This window comes from Rattus norvegicus, chromosome 9 (genome assembly GCF_021556685.1).
Source record: "Rattus norvegicus strain SHRSP/BbbUtx chromosome 9, alternate assembly SHRSP_T2T, whole genome shotgun sequence".
In the NCBI taxonomy this organism is placed as follows: domain Eukaryota; kingdom Metazoa; phylum Chordata; class Mammalia; order Rodentia; family Muridae; genus Rattus; species Rattus norvegicus.
The window spans coordinates 54753803-54773055 of record NC_141542.1 but is presented as its reverse complement, the minus strand read 5'-3'; the positions used below and the strand labels follow the sequence as shown (position 1 = coordinate 54773055).

Genomic DNA, 19253 nt, shown 5'->3' with positions numbered 1-19253 from the left:
TGCCCCACATACACTCTAGCAAAGATACTCTGCTCTCAACCCTGGGTCACAGAAGGGCCCAGTGTGGCTCAGGGAGCAGAGACCAGAGCAAGTCAGCGATGCTTTGTGTGTCAGAGCAGGAGCCCTCCCATTCCTCAGGGTATCCGAGGGTCCCAATGGAAGGCAGTGTCAAGCAGCAGTCCTGCCCCTTGCAAAGACATATCCGTGTGAAGAGAATCAATGATCCTATGTCTCTGAGGGAGAAGAGAGAGGCCCCCACTCACCCTGCCATTGACAGTGTCCAGAGACCGGGTCACAGGGGGCTGCTGGTCTGACTTCTCCTCCATCTGCCAGCCGATCACAGTTATGTTACCGACTCGGTCACTCTCTGCAGACCTGCAACAAGCGTCAGGCCGTGACAAGCTCTGGATTACCTCAGCTGCTTTTCCTCTCAAGGCAAAGCTCAGTCACCCTGGGTCACCAGGGTCCTGGGAGCATCAAGGAAGGTAGTAGCATCTGACAGGCCTTCTGACACACTGAGTCGTCCATCTTACCTGCCCTTGGCAGGCACCACTGCCTCCCCTAGACAGTCCCTGGGAACATGGAGGGGCAAACCTTTAGACCCTTTGAAAGGAATGGAGCCAGCACCAACCTCAGTGTCAGATGCAATCGGTGATGCCTGTCCTGGAGCAGGTCTTTGACCACGAATGTTCCAGAGCCCAGCAAGTACATCTGGGGGGAGACGGGGGATCAGTAGGACACTTGGCGTCCCTCTGACCCACGTACCAGAGCCCGGGAAGTCAGTGATTCCTATAATACCTTCCCACCATTGCTTAACCCATGAACCCATAGCAATGGTCAGAAGAGAATTCCCAGGGCCAAGTGTGTCTCCACACAGGCTAATTCATAAGCCAGTAGTGAACTCGACCTGCTTGAACTGTTACCCAACTCGAAGTGAAGGGAGACTGTAGGCGAATGCACATCACTTAACTGTTCCCTGAGATCTGTCTTTGACGTCGTACACTGACAGCTTGATCTGGGTCATCTGATTGATGAGAGAGTCTTGAAAGAAGGCAATGCTGCTCAGAAAGATAGGGTTGTTGGTTCCCTAGAACAGAACACAAGAGCTGGGCTTCGTTTTCACTGTCCTACACATTTTCAGAACGAGGAAATCAACATTCTTTTTTTACTGATCTGCTCAGCACAAACACAAATGGCAGCACCAGGCAAGAACAAAGAACCCTGCTCTCCAAAGAGGGAAAGAAATCCTGGCAGGATCATCACCGACCTGACCAGAGAGCAGCAGGCCCTGCAGAAGCTGTGCAGAGGGCTCGCTCCTGAAATGAGCGTAGGCTCAACATGCATGGCATTCTCGCAGTATTTTCCGATGTGCTGTGTTCTTAGACTGTTACTTAGGGGAGTTCCTCTCAGTGTGTGCAAAGGCAGACAAAAGAGGAATGGACGGGCTCAGTAATTATCCTAGCATCCTGTGTCTGGAATAATTAAAACTGACCTTTCGAGAGCTGTCCTCGTTAGGACCGGGTCTAGTTTCTGGATCACAGGTGCCTGTTTGCTGGCAGCTCTGCCCCAGAGCTCCACTGCACTCTCTCAGCAGCTCTAGGTCTGGCCTCTCAGTGCCTGCTAGGTAGCCCCTCCTAGGGGGTCTGTGAGCCTTCCCCCATCTTCCTTCCTCCTGCCATGGGAATCTGTTAAAGCAGGCTAAAGGTCTGGGATTCAACTTTGGTGCCCCCTTGTCTGCTGAGCATCTGCTGACCGGGAGGGAGAGCTCAAACCCTTCCTACAAAGTCTGCCTCCGGCATCTCTTCCCACACACCTGTTGTCCCCACTCCTTTCTTCTGCTACAGTCATCCTGCGTCCTTCCCCCAGACACCTGTCAGAGGCAGGAGACCTCCTTACAGAAGTCCTGCAAAGCTGGCTACTGTGCTCTATCACAAGCACCCTGCTCAGCCTACAAAGTCAGTTTCTCACGCACACTAAGCAGATATAGTTATTTCTTAAATCCCATGATGCTCTGCTATATCACCCGGCCCCACATACTACGTTCAGTCCTAAACTGGAAGCACAGGCATTACCTGAAAGACATGCAGAACCAGGACCTCACCTGGACTTGCAGTCAAGTCCTGCCTAGGAAGTCTGCTTAAAGGGATACTGTTCCTGTGTCCTCACCCTGCTACCCTACTGGTTCCCATGCTTTCTAATACATGAAGTGATCAGGTATGTTTCAGCCCCTTCCTCCCTGGGAAACTCGAAGGCAAGGACTGTGTACCAACACTCAACACAGTGCTTGGCCTGAGGCCAATGCTCAACAAGTGCTTATACCATAGGCAACCTCACTTAGAAGGGGCTAGCTTCCAAAATGGAAAAGTTGATATAAAATTATGTATCAATGAGTTCATATTAAAAGCACAGAAACATAAAACAATTAAAATGAAGCTCAATTTGGTAATTATTCATATTACAAATAAAACTCTGTGGAGTCACATATCAGACATTCCTATGATCTGTGCTATAACTCATATAAAGTGTTTGGCTATCTAAAAGATTTTGTAAACTTCCCTAGGTAAAGCTATGTAAATTATTTTTAAAAGCACACAATACAGAACACAAAAAAATGCAAAAAACTAACAGTAAACATGTTCCAAACACTGGTGAATGAGCAGAATTCTCTAATCACAGCAGCAACTGGGAGTGACAAGGGAGAGCCAGGTCTCCCCTCTTTTAAGTCAACCAATCACATAGGTTCCTCCTTAACCAATAGTCCATCAAAGCTCAGGCCGGTGTGGCAGATGAAGGGCCACCCCAGGACTGTTGGCAAAATGGGTAAGTGAGCTGAAATGGAAGAGAAGCCATAGCTGCACAGGAACTGAACGTCCCTTCCGCTGGGGCCACAGATTACCGTGAGCAGGAGGCCTCCCAGGCAGAGAGGGCCCAGCAGCACCTACCTCGATGATCTCCGTCTGCGCGTGCTTCGTCCAGAATGCCTGTGGAGGGGTGGTGACACTCACAGCCACAAAACTATTTGGTTTTCGATCTAGCGATGGAGTGTGAAGCTCACTGCAAGCTATAAAATCAAGACAGGAAAAAAAGGAATCCTTTTGGATAGAGTTCTAGTTAGCACATTCCTCTACACAAACCCAAAAGAAAGCTTAAAATAATACATCTAGAGATGTCATGGTCACACCGTCAGTAAGACAGAAGGTTTTAAAAACCTGTTTTCTCATTCTCTTCCCTCTTCCATCACCAGTAGATAGCGTGGTCTTCTGATTCAGCGTGTAACAGCATAGTGACATATAATACAATACAATATAATATAATATAATACAATATAATATAATATAATACAATATAATACAATACATGTAGGTACTTATAGATACACATAAAATAAAATATCTTTGAAAAATAAGGGCACTAAATCTTCAGTACTTAAGCCCTGGGGTTAGATGGTAGGGATGACAGTACAGCAGTGCAAATGCATCTAAGGCCACCATGTACACTTACGACAATTAAAGTGGCAGCTATCATACTATCTGTGTTTCTGTCATCATCAAACATAGGGCATCAACTCTAAGGCCAAACTGCATTCTCACAGTCACAATAGGAAAGATACATGCAGAGAACAGGATGAAAGAAGATAGTAAGAAGGACAGAAGGAAATGGGGGAAACCCTGAAAGAATTCAAAAGGCAGAAAATAGGGAGGAGGAGCTACACACTACAGATTAGAAAAGAGGAATGCCTTGCTTGCTCCAAGCAACATTAAGTAAATTAACGCCTCATGATCATTGTTCCCTGAAGTACCCCCCCTCCATAGTCTCAGGCATCCAAACATCTGGTTCCAGGCTGGTGACACTGTCTGCAGAGGCTTAGGAACTGTAGCCTCATTGGAGGAAGTCCATCACGAGGAGTGGGCTTTGATGTTCAAGGCTTCTCCCTACTTTGAGCTGCTCTTTCTGCTGTGCTTGAGGTCCACAGTGTGAGCTCTTAGCTTATGCTCCAGTTGAGATCGCTGCTGCTTGCTGCCATGCCTCCCCACCATCGCAGACGCCTACGCCCTTCCTTTGTCTGTAAGACGCTTTGGTCATGGTATTTACCACAGCCATAGAAAAGTAACGGACACATTGCCCAAGCCCAACACCTCTTTTTAGCTTAATCATACAGTGACTGCATTCATTGTGCCCTACCAGTCACCTCTCCCTCTCACACATGCATGCACATACCCTGTTAGCACTACTGTTCACGCAGCTATCGCACGGTCCTCCTGACTGCACAGTCTCCATCCTCTCTAGTGTGAATCTCTCTCTGCCTGCCCCTGAGGAGCACCCCGCAGCACTGTTGAGAATGCAAGGCTAGGTAGGGGCTGACGTATCCCTTCAGTTTGTACGGCTTAAAAATATCTTACAGCGCCTGAATGATTGAAGGGTATTTTCTCTAGGTAGTTATTTTCTCTAAGACCTCTAAATATATTGTCTCAGGGTTTCTATTTTTTCCTGCTATAAAAATGATAGTCAAGGCTAATTATTGTTTTTGTGTGTGTGTGTGTGTGTGTGTGTGTGTGTGCGCGCGCGCGCGCATGCATGCACATGCTTGAGTGTAGCTCCTATAATTTCTCCAAAATTGGCTTTCAATAGCTCTACTATGATGTGCTTAGAATAATGTATCTTCAGTTTTACTTTATTAGATTGGGAGAAATACTCAACTATAAATACTGAGCCTTTCTCTCTTTTTTTAAAGATTTATTTATTATAAGTACACTATAGCTGACAGTATAGTGACACACCAGAAGAGGGCTTCGGATCCCATTACAGATGGTTGTGAGCCACCATGTGGTTGCTAGGAATTGAACTCAGGACCTCTGGAAGAGCAGTCAGTGATCCTAACCACTGAGCCATCTCTCTACGCCTCCTTTTTTTTTTTTTTAAAAAAATCCAAATAAACTAAACATTCTTACTGTAGATTTTATGGGATCGTTAGCTTGTTTTTGAGACAGGGTCTTACTTGATAGCCCTGGCTGGCTGGAACTGACTTCGGAGACTAAGAAGGCCTTGAACTCAGAGCCTGGCCTGCCTCTCCCTCCTAAGTGCTAGGACTAAAGGTGTGTCTGCCATGCCCCCCACTGCCATGGTTTTTAATACTCTCACTCTTCTATTGCTTCATCTCTCCATCTTCATTTTGGACGTTTCATTTTGGCCTACTCTTAGAATCACCAATTTCTCCTCAATTTTGTCAATCTGGCTTTCCTAAAAATCCATAGGCTTTTAGCTTGAGTTATTCTACGTTCCAATCCTCTAGTGCTCATTTGTTTCCTATGCCAACTCTACATGCACTGACTTCCATGAATAAGTCAGAGCTTTGAGAGGGCCTGGTCCTGGCATTACCGCCCTGCTTTTCCTTCAGGTTCCTTCTGTTAAGCTTTTCTGTCAGCATCTTGTTTGCCTCACATGTCAGTCCTGCCTCCAACAGTTGTGGTATTGTAAGAAGGTGCTATTGAACTATTTCCAGTATTTTGAGGAACCACCAAATAGATTTCCACAATGGCTGTACCAGCTTGCAATCCTACCAGCAATGGAGGAGTGTTCCCCTTTCTCCACATCCTTGACTGCATCTGCTGTCACCTGAGTTTTTGATCTTAGCCATTCTGACTGGTGTGAGGTGGAATCTCAGGTTGTTTTGATTTGCATTTCCCTGATGACTAAGGATGTTGAACATTTCTTCAAGTGCTTCTCAGCCATTTGATATTCTTCAGTTGAGAATTCTTAGTTTAGCTTTGTATTCATTTTTTAATTGGGTTATTTGGGTTTTTGTTTTTTTGTTTTTTTTTTTTTTTTTGGAGGTTAGTTTCTTGAGTTCTTTATATATTTTGGATATCAGACATCTATCAGATATAGGGTTAGTAAAGGTCTTTTCCCAATCTGTAGGATGCCGATTTGTCCTAATGACAGTGTCCTTGGCCTTACAGAAGCTTTCCAGTTTCATGAGGTCCCGTTTATCAATTGTTGGTCTTAGAGCCTGAGCCTGATGGGGGATCCATTCCATATGCAGCCACCAAACCCAGACATTATTGCTGATGCCAAGAAGTGCTTGCTGACAGGAGCCTAGTATGGCTGTTCCCTGAGAGGCTCTGCCAGAGCCTGACGAATACAGATGCTAATGCTGGCAGCCAAACAATGGACTGAGCACAGGGACCCCAATGGAAGAGTTAGGAAAGGATCGAAGGAGCTGAAGGCAGTTGCAACCCTATAGGAAGAACAACAGTATCAACTAAATGAACCACCCAGAGCTCCCAGGGACTAAACCACCAACCAAAGAATACACATGGGTGGGTCCATGGCTCCTGCTACATATGTAGCAGAGGACTTCCTTATCTGGCATCAATAGGAAGGGAGGCCCTGGGTCCTGTGGAGGGTTGTTGCCCCAGTGAAGGGGGATGCTACAGGGGTGAGGCAGGAGTAAGTGGACAGAGTACTCTTTCAGAGGCAAAGCGGAGGGGAGACTCTCAACACATCACAACATTTGACATGTAAATAAATAATCAGGAAGGAAGGAAGGAAGGAAGGAAGGAAGGAAGGAAGGAAGGGAGGGAGGGAGGGAGGGAGGAAAGGAGGGAGGGAGGGAGGGAGGAAAGGAGGGAGGGAGGGAGGGAGGGAGGGAGGAAGGGAGAGGGAAGGAATGCTGTTGATTGGGTTGTGCTGCCATAGTCGTCTTGCTAAGGATCAAGGCTTCTCCACATGTACTGGCAGATGATCTACCACTGAGCTTCAAGCCTGATTGCTTCTGACTGACATTCTCAGGGGAAAAGTGGAAAGGAAGGAAGGAAGGAAGGAAGGAAGGAAGGAAGGAAGGAAGGGAGGGCAAGCAGTAAAGTAGTAACAACAACAACAACAACAATAAAACCTGTTTCTACTGAGTAAACTCTGGCTTTGGCCAATAAATTAAGAAAGAAAGAAAAGAGAAGTCAAGCCCTATAAGTAAGGTACCCACACTCATGCACGCACACACACACTCTTCTCTTCAGAAAATGGTCAAGTAATGATAGTTACCTTATGAATGTGGCTATGTAAGGGGTTGGGGATTTAGCTCAGTGGTAGAGTGCTTGCCGAGCAAGCGCAAGGCCCTGGGTTCGGTCCCCAGCTCCAAAAAAAAGAAAAAAGAAAAAAAAATGTAAAGCTCACAGTTTGTTATTTCTTTCTACATTCTGTCCCTGACTTTCAACAGTCTCATTAGGATGACTCCAGGTGTGGCTTTCTTCAGAGTTTACCTCAGCTCTGACTGAAAAGGACATTTAGTAAGTTTTATCATATAGCACTGCAGAACATGGGGAATAAAATGGAGATCTTAGAGTCATCAAGATGGGGTTGGAGAGACAGATCAGCAGTTAGAGTGCTCCCTGCTCTAACATGGCTACAAGAATTCAGATTCAAGCACCCATGACTGGCTGCTCTCAAAGGTCAGAATCTAAGGGATCTGGCACCATTTTCTGGCATCCGGAGAAACACACACAAGCACACACACATACACGCACGCACTCATACACTTACACATACTTACACACATACACACTCACACACACTTGCTAAAATATATGAAGCCCTGACTACACGCTTACCAGGACAACTATGGCAGCACAACCCAGTCAATAGTGTTTTCTTACGATACCGCAGCCGGCAGAGGCGGGGCTGACATGTGAGACAAACAAGCTGACATAAAGCTCAACAGAAAAGGAGCGCTTGAAGTAAGAGCAGGGCGCTAATAGCAATACCAGGGCCTTTCAAAGCTCTCACACTAAAGGAAGCCAGCACAAGCATTAACATATGTCTGAGGATGTGTGTGTGCTCAGAGAAGAACTGAGGAGGCAATGAGTGATTGCCTCAGACTACTTACCTCTGGTGTTCAGCATAAGCAGGAAGTGAACCCTAAAGACCTGGGCCAGCATGCACACAGACACTCAGCAAACATCACACCAAAGGTCTCTAGTTCTTGAGCTTTTAAAATTTCTCTATGCAGCCTAGCAGGAGATCTCTGAGTTTAGGCCAGTCAGGGCTATAAAGTGATACTGTCTCCAACACACACACACACACACACACCCCACATACCTACACAACATACCACATACATATACACACACCATACCTACACACACACACCAATACATACACACACCACATAGATACATACACACACCATATACATATATACACATTACATACACACACACCATATACATACACACACACCACATACCTACACAGAGACACACACACCAACACATATACACACACATACACCATATATATATACATACATACACATTACACACATACATACATACACACACACCCCACATACCTACACAACATACCAAATACATACACACACACCCCACATACCTACACAACATACCAAATACATACACACACACCCCACATACCTACACAACATACCAAATACATACACACACACCCCACATACCTACACAACATACCAAATACATACACACACACCCCACATACCTACACACACACCAATACATACACACCACATACCTACACACACACCAATACATACACACACACCACATACCTACACACACACCAATACATACACACACCACATACAGACACACACATTACATACACACACCACATACAGACACACACATTACATACACACACCAACACATACACACACACCACATACCTACACACACCAACACATACACACACACCACATACCTACACACACCAATACATACACACACACCACATACCTACACACACCAATACATACACACACACCACATACCTACACACACATTACATACACACACCACATACAGACACACACATTACATACACACACCACATACAGACACACACATTACATACACACACCACATACAGACACACACACCACATACCTACACAGAGACACACACACACACCACATACCCATATTACACACACACCATATATATACATACATACACATTACACACACACCCCACATACCTACACACACACCCCACATACCTACACACACACCCCACATACCTACACACACACCCCACATACCTACACACACACCCCACATACCTACACACACACACCCCACATACCTACACACACACACCCCACATACCTACACACACACACCCCACATACCTACACACACACACCCCACATACCTACACACACACACCCCACATACCTACACACACACACCCCACATACCTACACACACACACCCCACATACCTACACACACACCCCACATACCTACACACACACCCCACATACCTACACACACACCCCACATACCTACACACACACCCCACATACCTACACACACACCCCACATACCTACACACACACACCACATACCTACACACACACACCACATACCTACACACACACACCACATACCTACACACACACACCACATACCTACACACACACACCACATACCTACACACACCCCACATACCTACACACACCCCACATACCTACACACACACCCCACATACCTACACACACACCACATACCTACACACACACCACATACATACATACACACACCATATACATACAGACACATTACATACACACACACCACATACCTACACAGAGACACACATACCATACACATATACACACACATATACCATATATATACATACATACATACATACACACACATACACACACACACACACACACACACACACACACACGGATATATTGGGGATTTATGGATATTCAACTTAACTTGACTACCAAGTGGCCAGCAGGTACCCTCAGGAGCCCCACATGACAGATGCTGTTCCTCAGCCATTGGCAACAGCACTAACAAGAATGGCAGCACAAAAAAACAAAACAAAACAAAAAAAAAAAAAAAAACAGAGAAAGGGAGAATGTGATTTCCAAAGTCACAACATCACATTCTTCAAAATATGTCATCTTTAACCATAATTTATAAAACATGAAAAAACAAAACACACAAGAAAATCCTGTTCACACATAGATCAATTTAAAACCTAAAAAAGTCAACAGTACCTGTCCCTGAGGGGACACTGATGTCTGACTTACTAAGAAACTAGGTAAAGTATGAGGAGAATGTCTTGTTAAATAGAAATTACCTGTAAAGGAACTGAAATCATAAACCTAGCCATGTGGAGAATATTCAAAAGTACAATAACGGAACTGAAAAAAATCATTGAGAGGCTCAACTCTAGACAGACAAAGGAAGAGTTGGCACACTTGGGAGATGCCGGCTAAGATTATTTAGTCTGAAGAACAGACAGAAAGAAAAAGAAGGGGGGCAGTTTGACAGAGTCCCCAGAGTTCATCAACGTCACCAAGCCAGTTTTAATCAGAATTCTGGAAGGAGTGGGGATGCACTTGAGAAAATGGTGGCCAGGCACTTGCCAGATGTGATGGAAAACACGACGCCTTGAGAGGTATTTTTAAACGGACTCACATTCTTCAGGTCTACAGGATTTCTTGTATTATTTTTAAACTTCCTCTTTGTGTTCATTTTTCCATCTCCTCTCTTAAATGATGGCATCCGGGACTGTCCAGCTCTCTCCCGTTTCCTATGTTGCTTGCCAAGACAGTTTCCTGGATGTCTTCCAGGCTCTCCTGAATTTGTAAATTTCATCTGTTAGGTAAACTTCGAGGCTGCCCTTTGTTCTCCAGCTGCTTCTTGTAAGCAGTGCTGTTAGGGACGCACTGGGTGGGTGCACCCTTCCTTCTTAGAGGTGGAAGTCACAATTTCTTTGGTACTTTCTTCTACTCCTGCGACACCTGTTTCATCCAGGTTCCCCTGCTTCATGCTATGGATGTGCCGTGAGGGCTGCTGGTCTTTCACTTCTTTGGTTTTTTAAAGTCACTTTTGAGATATAAATTTCTTACGCACACACCCATTTTAAGTGTACCACTCGATGGGCTTTATAAGTTCCTATATGAATATAGCCATTCCCAGTGCTGAGATGGAGCACTTCCCCCACCATCCCTAGAGGTAAAAGAACCTGAGTCTAACTGGTTCTTCCCTCCTTTGCCCTCATCTTCCTTCTGCCAGGTGTATGCCCCCTGCCCAGTGACACTTCTCCTCCCTCCAAAGAGACAAGTAACTTGAGCAGATGTGAGGGTGTGGCCAGCCACAAAGCACCTGTGTGGAGCTCACTTAGCCTGCTCTGCATATGGACACAGCACCACAGCCTTCCAAACACTCCATTGTTAACATGGGCATTTGCCTCCATAAAGAATGGCACTGCAGCTTTATTCAAGATAGCCCCCCGCCCCAGCCCACCCCCAAACACAGCTCTGGTCTCCATCGGTTATTAGAAGCAGCCTCTGAGACGCTACTTCTCCTCAGAAGCGGCAGTGGTGGTGACAGCTGGCTCTTAAAGACAGACTAGCAGTAACAATCAAGACAGAAGTACCTACCTAAGCTGAACTCTAAAATGGGCTCATCTGGGTCTTGGATGTTTCCTGGTAGAAGAGAGATGACAGAAAAAGTCACCCAAAATAAATCCTTCACAGAATTTAGATTGTATTTTTGTACCAAAAAAAAAAGAAAAGAAAAAGAAAAAAAAGAAAGAAACAAGAAACACTAACTCCTATAGGCCACCCCAAAATATCACAGTAGATGGTTTATAAACCCCTCAGACCTCTTTCCATCCTGCCTACTGGAAGGCAGGCCCAGATACCCACCAGAGCTAGAAAAACATGATCTTCAGTTTCACCAGACCAGTCCCCAGTTCTAGGAGCACTAGCTATCCTGAGTCCTAGTTCAACCAGAAGGGTCCACGCCAGGACACCTCTCAAAGGCTTGGTTGCTCTCTCCTGGCCCTTCCAACACTGTTACAGCAGGGGGCCTGCATGCTTCATGTTCATGACCAGATGCCTAGCATAGTGGGGGAGACTCACCTGCCAGAGAGAGGCCCACCATGTCGGCTGTCACGTCAATGGTGGAAGCCCGCTGCATCGCACGGGCCCTGGCACCATGGCGAGGGCTGTGCTCTCTTGCTGTCATGATGTCATTGGTGAGGGTATGCTTCTTGTTCCTTGGTCACCTCACCTGATTCCCCAAAGCAGAGCCGTCTCCAGGCCCTGGATCCCTACAATGGCAGTATCCCTGAGACATGGGAGCAAACACTAGTGAGAGTCTAGAGGCTGATGATGGAGAGACGGTTCCTGTGGAAAGAGAGCAGGACCTAACCCTGTCGAGATGCTAAGAGCAGTGTCTCGTGACAGGTGGAATCTGGCTAGGATGTCTGACACCTTCTCCTATCTTCCTCTTCCCCGCCCTCTACACGATGTACCCGAGGATGCGCTTCTACCAAAACAGGCTGCAAAACAAGACAGCCTAACTGTAGTCATAGAGTGATGCATTCATGCGTTTCTTACTGCTCTCGAGCTCTCTTCTATTGGCAAGTCTCACAGAATCTTCCATCAATCCCACAGCACAACCTCTGCTAGAAGGACAGAGACTCTGTGAAGATCTCTGCTGTCCAGAGCAACAGACAAAGCTTGAAGCCTCAGCCTGATTTTTACTCCCTTCAGCTACCAAGTTCCGTTGTGTTTTAGTCTCAAGCTTTCTCCACAGTGTCAGGTGACAATCTACCCTTAACCACCAGGGAGCAGCATGCTGGGGATGGAAGGAGCTGTGACAGAAAGCCCCGCAGCTGAGTGTGAATGATGCTGGCCCAGCTTAGTGCAGACCTCCCACTTTGCTTCAGGTTCAACAGCAAGAAGGGACTTTCAGGTTTATCCGACCCCGTGTACCACAGAAGGGAACATCCTTCACAAGTTAGGATGGCTAACAGAGCCTTGTTAAGAGAACCCTCTCAGAAGTGCCCATAGACCCAAACACACCACCTCCTGCTCACACCTTTAGACCCGGGCTACCGCTCAAGTCTGTTTGACAAGTGACTTACCATACATGCTTGCCGTTGGACTACATGGCATTGCGTCACGGAAGGACAAACAGATCCATCATCTAGAGACAGAAAAGAACAACCTGATGAGCTCACCAATATCAAGTTCCCCAGAGCATGACAGTCAACAGTTACTCCTCTAACTTCTCACTCCGAAGATTGAGAGAGGAAGATGCGCATTCCCTTACACGCCAAGGGGTATCTGCCAGGGAGTCTGGGCCTGCCCCAAGATCCAAGCAGGAAATGTGGTTTGGAGAAAATGAGAGAAGCTGGGTCCTGGCTTGCCCACTCACACAGCACAGACCCCAGGAGGGCTGGAGTGCGGCTCTGAGACTCTGCTCTTGGTTGTCTGAGAGGCTGGCTGCACTGCTCTCACAGTGAGAGCCAAATGCATGTTAGTGAGAGCGGGCTCAGTGCGCTCCACTGGGCCCCCGCCTGCCATCACTACAGGCTGAGCAGGTTCCTCCCTGCAAAATGGAACACTCAGGCCAGGGAGCCATGAGCTGTTAGGGCAAGACTCGGGGCCCAGCCCACCAACTTGGTGAGAGTGAGCAGGAGAGCACAGCAGGGCAGTGCACTCAGACCTTGAACTGATCATGTCCTTCTGCAGGCTGTGCTCCTAACTTTCCCACTTGGGTCAGCCAAAGATTTCTGACCTATGAGCCTCAGACTCATAGACTGGTTGGGGAGCCACTCTAGAAACTGCTGAAAGGAAGAAGTTACTCAGTGCTGTTATCCAAGAATTTGCAAGGCAAATATTGAAACTTAGAAAGCTCGGACTACCTCAGTGGCTGGTCATGTCACAAAGAGTCTCAGCCGAGGAATTATCTAGCTCATGTTGGTCTGTGGCAAGCAGTCCTGCCGGCTAGCTGACCCAGCCCACTGTGGGCAGTGTAATGTCTCACACCTCCCACTGGCGGGTCCTGAGCTGCTTACAAGTGAAGCCAGCTGCTGAGAAAGCAGTCCCTGAGCATGGACGCACGTGTTTCTCTCTGCTCTTGCCAGTGGGTGTGATGCAGCCAGCAGACTGCCTGAGCTCTTGCTTTGACTATCCCCACCCCAGCCTACAGGGTGATGACTTTTGAACTGTAAGGCAAGGAAACCCTTTCTTCCCTAAGTTGCTTCTTGTCAGTGCATGTGTCACAGTAGCAGGACAAAGCTAGGACAACTCCTGAAATCTGTGACAGACGCAGTAGGAGTGGACCAAGCTCCTGGGTGATACAAACATCAAGGGAAGGAGTCATGAAACAGGAGTGTGTACAATATTTTATAAACCCATCAAACTCCAGCAAAGTAACACTAACTCCACCTGACCCACCTATCTGTTCTTCCAAAATATATAATGCTGGCAGACCTGGGCCCTTCTATACCATGGCAAGCAATCAAACAGGAAAAGAATCATGCACCAAAACTGCTTATTGTAAATAATGGAGACTAGAATCAATCTCAGTGCCCAGTGACAATACAGTCAGGAACACCAATGAGACGCTATAATCATTCTTTTTTTTCGGAGCTGGGGACCGAACCCAGGGCCTTGCGCTTCCTAGGCAAGCGCTCTACCACTGAGCTAAATCCCCAACCCCCGCTATAATCATTCTAAAACACCCAGACGTCATGCACAAGATCAACTGAAGCCATGAGGCTTGAAACTACCACTTAAATAGCTACAGTGATGAAGAGTGAGCCAAGAACTGGCAAGGATGTAGGAGGGTTAGAACCAGCTGTGCTGGGCTAGAGAAAGATGGTGTAGCTATGCTGGGCAGCTGTAAGTCCCTTCCCAAGTAGCACATGTGACCCATCTGAAACATGGGATACAATTAGGGACACAACATGGGAAACAGAAAGGCACATTTATATATGATATGCACACACGCACACACATACACACACTCTCTCACACACATACACCAGCGTGCATGTGTGCACAGATACGCACAGACACAGAGACACAGACACAGAGACACAGACACAGAGACACAGACACAGACACAGACACAGACACAGACACAGACACAGACACAGACACAGACACAGACACAGACACACACACACACACAGACACAGACACAGACACAGACACAGACACAGACACACACACACACACACACACACACCATGGAGATGTTTTAGAGCAGTGACAGACATTAAGAGTAGTTCAACATCTGTAAAATGTACAGAACAAAACAGATTAGTTACTGGGAAAGCAACCACACCCGGGGCAGTTGACTGGTATGAAGTACAGGCAGGCACAGGGCTCAAAATCCGTGCTGTGAAGTCAGAAAGAGATCATGTAGGGCTGGGTGTCCACTACAAAGGTGGGAGTGGCACCTGGGCTGAGGACATTCTGTCCTCAGCTGGGATGCAGGTTCCCTGGGTGAGCTTGTGAGTGACAAGCCATTGTGCCATACACAGGTAGGTGTTATGCCTTAGTAAGAAGTATCCTCGATGCTTTTTTTTTTTTTTTTTTTTGGTTCTTTTTTTCGGAGCTGGGGACTGAACCCAGGGCCTTACGCTTCCTAGGTAAGCGCTCTACCACTGAGCTAAATCCCCAGCCCCCTCGATGCTTTTAATGATGGTTCCAGGGACAGCCCAGCAAACCCTTCATCAGCTTTTCAACACCTGTTCTTTAGTCACAATTAAAAAAAAAAAAAAAACAGGACACAGCAAGAAGGCTGCAGCGAGATGGCCGCAAGGACTGGTGTAGTCTCAGGGAACTGTCCTGTCTTCCATACTGCCATCTTCACATGTCCCACGGCTGCACTAAACACTGGCTATGACTCAGTGTGTGGAAGAGCTGTTGTCTCTCGATCCTGGTTTCCGTGTTATCTCAGCATCCCACACCCTGCCTCACTCCCTTTCTAAACTAAGCATAATGGTGAAGACGCAAGGGAGCCCTTCCCTTAAGACAGCAGACGCGACAAAAAACAGCCCTATCTAAGCCCTGACATCCTGCCCCAGCATGGCTGACAGCCACCCTCTCTTTCTTGTGTCCTCCTCCTGCCCACTCCACCTGCTCACCTGTCTCTAAGGAGGGTGGTTTGTGTCATATGTATTGGGGGTTTTCCAAAGGCTGAAACTCACAGAAGGGGGTATTTACATACTAATTTTGTACTAGTTCATAGGTCAGAGGAACATTTAGATCGAAAGATTTTAGCAGTTACTTCTCATTCTATTTGGGGGGCATTTAATTATAATCTCTAATTTAAATCATCAAGTCCCAGAACGCAAGGCAATTTGTTAAGCTGAACTTAGTTTCCCTCATTAATTTAAGATAATTCACTAAGGAGCCCTAAATTCCCAGTGTCCCAAATTTTGCTCCCAGTTCTATTTGAAGACTGGAGTTCATTAGGAAAAAGAAAAACGTCACTTTGATCAAGGAGGAGCAAGAATGTGGGGGAGGGGCTTACGAAGCTGGAAGAAAGCAGCATCTGATGAGCCTGCCTCCTTCCCCCTCCACAGAGGAGCCTGTCTCCCTGTGTCAGGAGAGCGAAGTTCACCAGAGAGAGGTGCTGCACCACCAACGCCCCGAGCCCAAGGAGGTGTGGGGCACTGACGACAAAGGCAGAGAGATAAGGGAGCATCAGGACCCTCACGGGGAAGGAATGGAATGAGGAAATGGCAAGACATCTCAAGCTTGAGAGACAGTCCTGGGAGAGGCTCTCCTTCCCTTGTCCTTGCTGAAGCTAAGTTGTCCCAAGCTGAGAGGGGGCTCTGTGGCCTCTTGGAGGCTGGAGCTGAAGGAGGAGGGTGAGCCACAAAAGCTGTTCAGGTCCATCTTAAGGCTGACATTTTGCTAAAAACAAGCTCATAAAATGGGGGCAGGAGTACTATATAGAGGGGTGCATCCTCTCAAAAGTCACAAGGAAGTGAAAGATATCTGAAGGGAACAAGGCCCAAATACAAGTGGGGGCTCTTCTGCCCAGCACAGCCCTATGCTGAACCTGTCTACAAACAGCACTGAGCCTTCCCCATGTCACCGTCTCCACACACTGGGCACTTGAGAGACAGTGACATGGAAGATGTGAGTCAGAGCGAGCCAGCAGTCCCTGAGGGCCAGCCTACGACAGAGGATGGAAAAGGAATTTTCCCTTAAACCCCAAGTCCAGGGTAGCTAAAATCATAAATTACCACGATGTCACCACTCGCAGGCAACACAAATTACAATGAGTAATAACCAAAGGAGACGAGGGTCCTGCAGCCTGGATGTTGACTCTTGAACAAAATGTCTTCCCGCCAGTTCTCAGCTCCTGAAAGCAGTCTGGGTAAGAGTCCAGCATTAGAAAGATAGCGAGGAGTGGGGAAGTCCTTCCCGTGGGAGAATTGTAAACATCTGCCCACTTTCTTAGAAGGCCCCAGTCAGAGCTCACCCTGTGGGGCCAATGAGCTCGCAGGGTATACAGAACCTGGTGAGAGAGTGCTGGAAGGGGCATAGGTGACCCCAAAACAGCTCCACTAGAAAGTCTTAACCCAGCATGAGCCAACAGATGGAGGGAGGCTCTCAGCCTCTAGGAACCCCCATCTCATCTTCCCCACCGTCTATGAAATTAGGGCAGAACTGCATTCAGATGTCTAGGAGGAGTGGTTGGAATCTCAGGTGGGTCCTGACCTGCACCAACCCCTCCTTCTATGCAGTGAAGGCCACAGCCAACAACTGTACTGTGATGATGGACACTCAAAGTAGGAACCATGGCTCTCATGCAAACGGCACTGTTTCACTCAGAGGACTGATTTCTACATCACAAGGTGTAAAGTTCTGACTCAGTGCAGCCATTCTACAAAGCAGTTCAGTATGGTTAGTGCTGAAAAAACAAGGGAGGGTGGTGCTTTAGAAAATCAAGCACCCGCAAAAACAAAGTACGAGCAATCAGTGTATATCCCTTGTCATCCATAGCACAAACAACTTCACCCAAACGCAAGCACACACACATGCACAGATACACACACGTGCACATGCATGTTCTCCTGGAGTCATTCAATTATTTACCTCCTGCTTCCCACTTCCTGCTAATAGCAATAGGTAAATAATGATGGTAATGGCTCAACACCATTTAAGTAGCACGTCTTACAGACATAATGCATATGGTAACTGATACAATATGGTGTTTGAACCCAGATGCACATGTGTATGTATCCCCTTCTCAGAGATCAGTCTCTTTATGAACCTTCCAAAATTCATGTATTGAAACTCAGTGGTCAATGGATGGTATTACCAGGTGGACCCTTAGAAGACAGACTCCATCCTCACAGGTAGGATTGGTGCCCTCCCTACAAGTAGGCTAAATGTACCTAACCTTTCACATTCCTATATTCCACCATGTGAGGGCATGAGACGGCCTCACCAGATACCAAGCGCTGGCGCCCCGATTGTGGCATTCAGAACATAGGAAATAATACTTATGAATTGCCTGGTCTTGGATACTTAAAAAGCCTGGCTATTCCTTTATCTCAGAGTACGACTGGTCTTGACTGCTTCAGCTGACTCTCTGCACTCCAGCCCATCTGCGTTCCCACCTCAGTCAATGGCACCCCTCCCCTCTGTCCCTCTGTGCCCAGGCTGAAGCAGGGGGGTGGAGAGTTTGGGGCCAGTTGGGCCTAGAGAATGAGTTTGTGGCCAGTTTAGACAACTTAGCAAGACCCAAAAGGAACAAAGGGCAAAGAATACCATTTGAAGTCAAGCACTTGCCAGAATGTGAAGGCTCTGAGCCCCAAGCACTGAATGAAAATAACAACAGTCCTCGCTGAGCCACATGGGTGCCAGGCAGAATGCCAGGGCCAAGTGTGGGGTGGTGGAGAGTCTTCAGGCTCCCCTGCTGTAAGCAACTCTTAAACTTCACATTCAGGGTTGGGGATTTAGCTCAGTGGTAGAGCGCTTGCCTAGCAAACGCAAGGCCCTGGGTTCAGTCCCCAGCTCCGAAAAAAAGAAAAAGAAAAAGAAAAAAAAAAAAAACTTCACATTCAACCAACTTTTTTTCAAACACCTACACTTTGCTTCTGCACCTCATATTATTTTTCCACGGACTGGCAGTTGCTGCAATGGGAAGGTGAGGGTCCCTTATGAACATGCCTTGGGGACGCAGAGATGAACAGAGAGGGGAGCTATGTCACACAAGATGGAAACACAGAACAAAAACTCACGGCCAGGCTTGCTGTTGGACAAACATCTGAACCCATGAGGGCTAGTCTGCTCCTTTCCAAACAGAGCAGCCATTCTCTGAGTGCCAGCACCAGGGATTGTGGAGGCTGCTTCCTGGAGCCAATCAGCACAGTTCTCACACATTCATTCCCACCCACTAAGCTCCAGTCATCATTAACCACACAC

At 47.1% G+C, this 19253-nt stretch overlaps 1 protein-coding gene across 36 annotated transcripts in view; it reads right to left on the bottom strand.

Annotated features, from left to right (window-relative positions):
• The window catches only part of Inpp4a (inositol polyphosphate-4-phosphatase type I A), a 118328-nt gene that overhangs the window by 42793 nt on the left and 56282 nt on the right, over positions 1-19253 (bottom strand). For 21 of the 36 annotated variants that reach the window (XM_087567796.1, XM_087567798.1, XM_087567797.1 and 18 more), the window contains exons 2-8: positions 12935-12996; positions 11925-12132; positions 11442-11486; positions 2943-3061; positions 971-1087; positions 632-711; positions 264-375 (exon numbers count right to left, since the gene is read on the bottom strand). Coding sequence is in view for 30 of the 36 variants with exons in the window: in XM_087567764.1 (XP_087423890.1) it covers positions 264-375; positions 632-711; positions 971-1087; positions 2943-3061; positions 11442-11486; positions 11925-12030 (579 nt within the window). In the remaining 6 variants the exon portion in view is untranslated. Of the gene's footprint in view, positions 1-263; positions 376-631; positions 712-970; positions 1088-2942; positions 3062-10473; positions 10635-11441; positions 11487-11924; positions 12153-12934; positions 12997-19253 lie in introns of all 36 variants that reach the window. The other 15 variants (XM_087567799.1, XM_087567801.1, XM_087567765.1 and 12 more) reach the window with 3 other exon arrangements.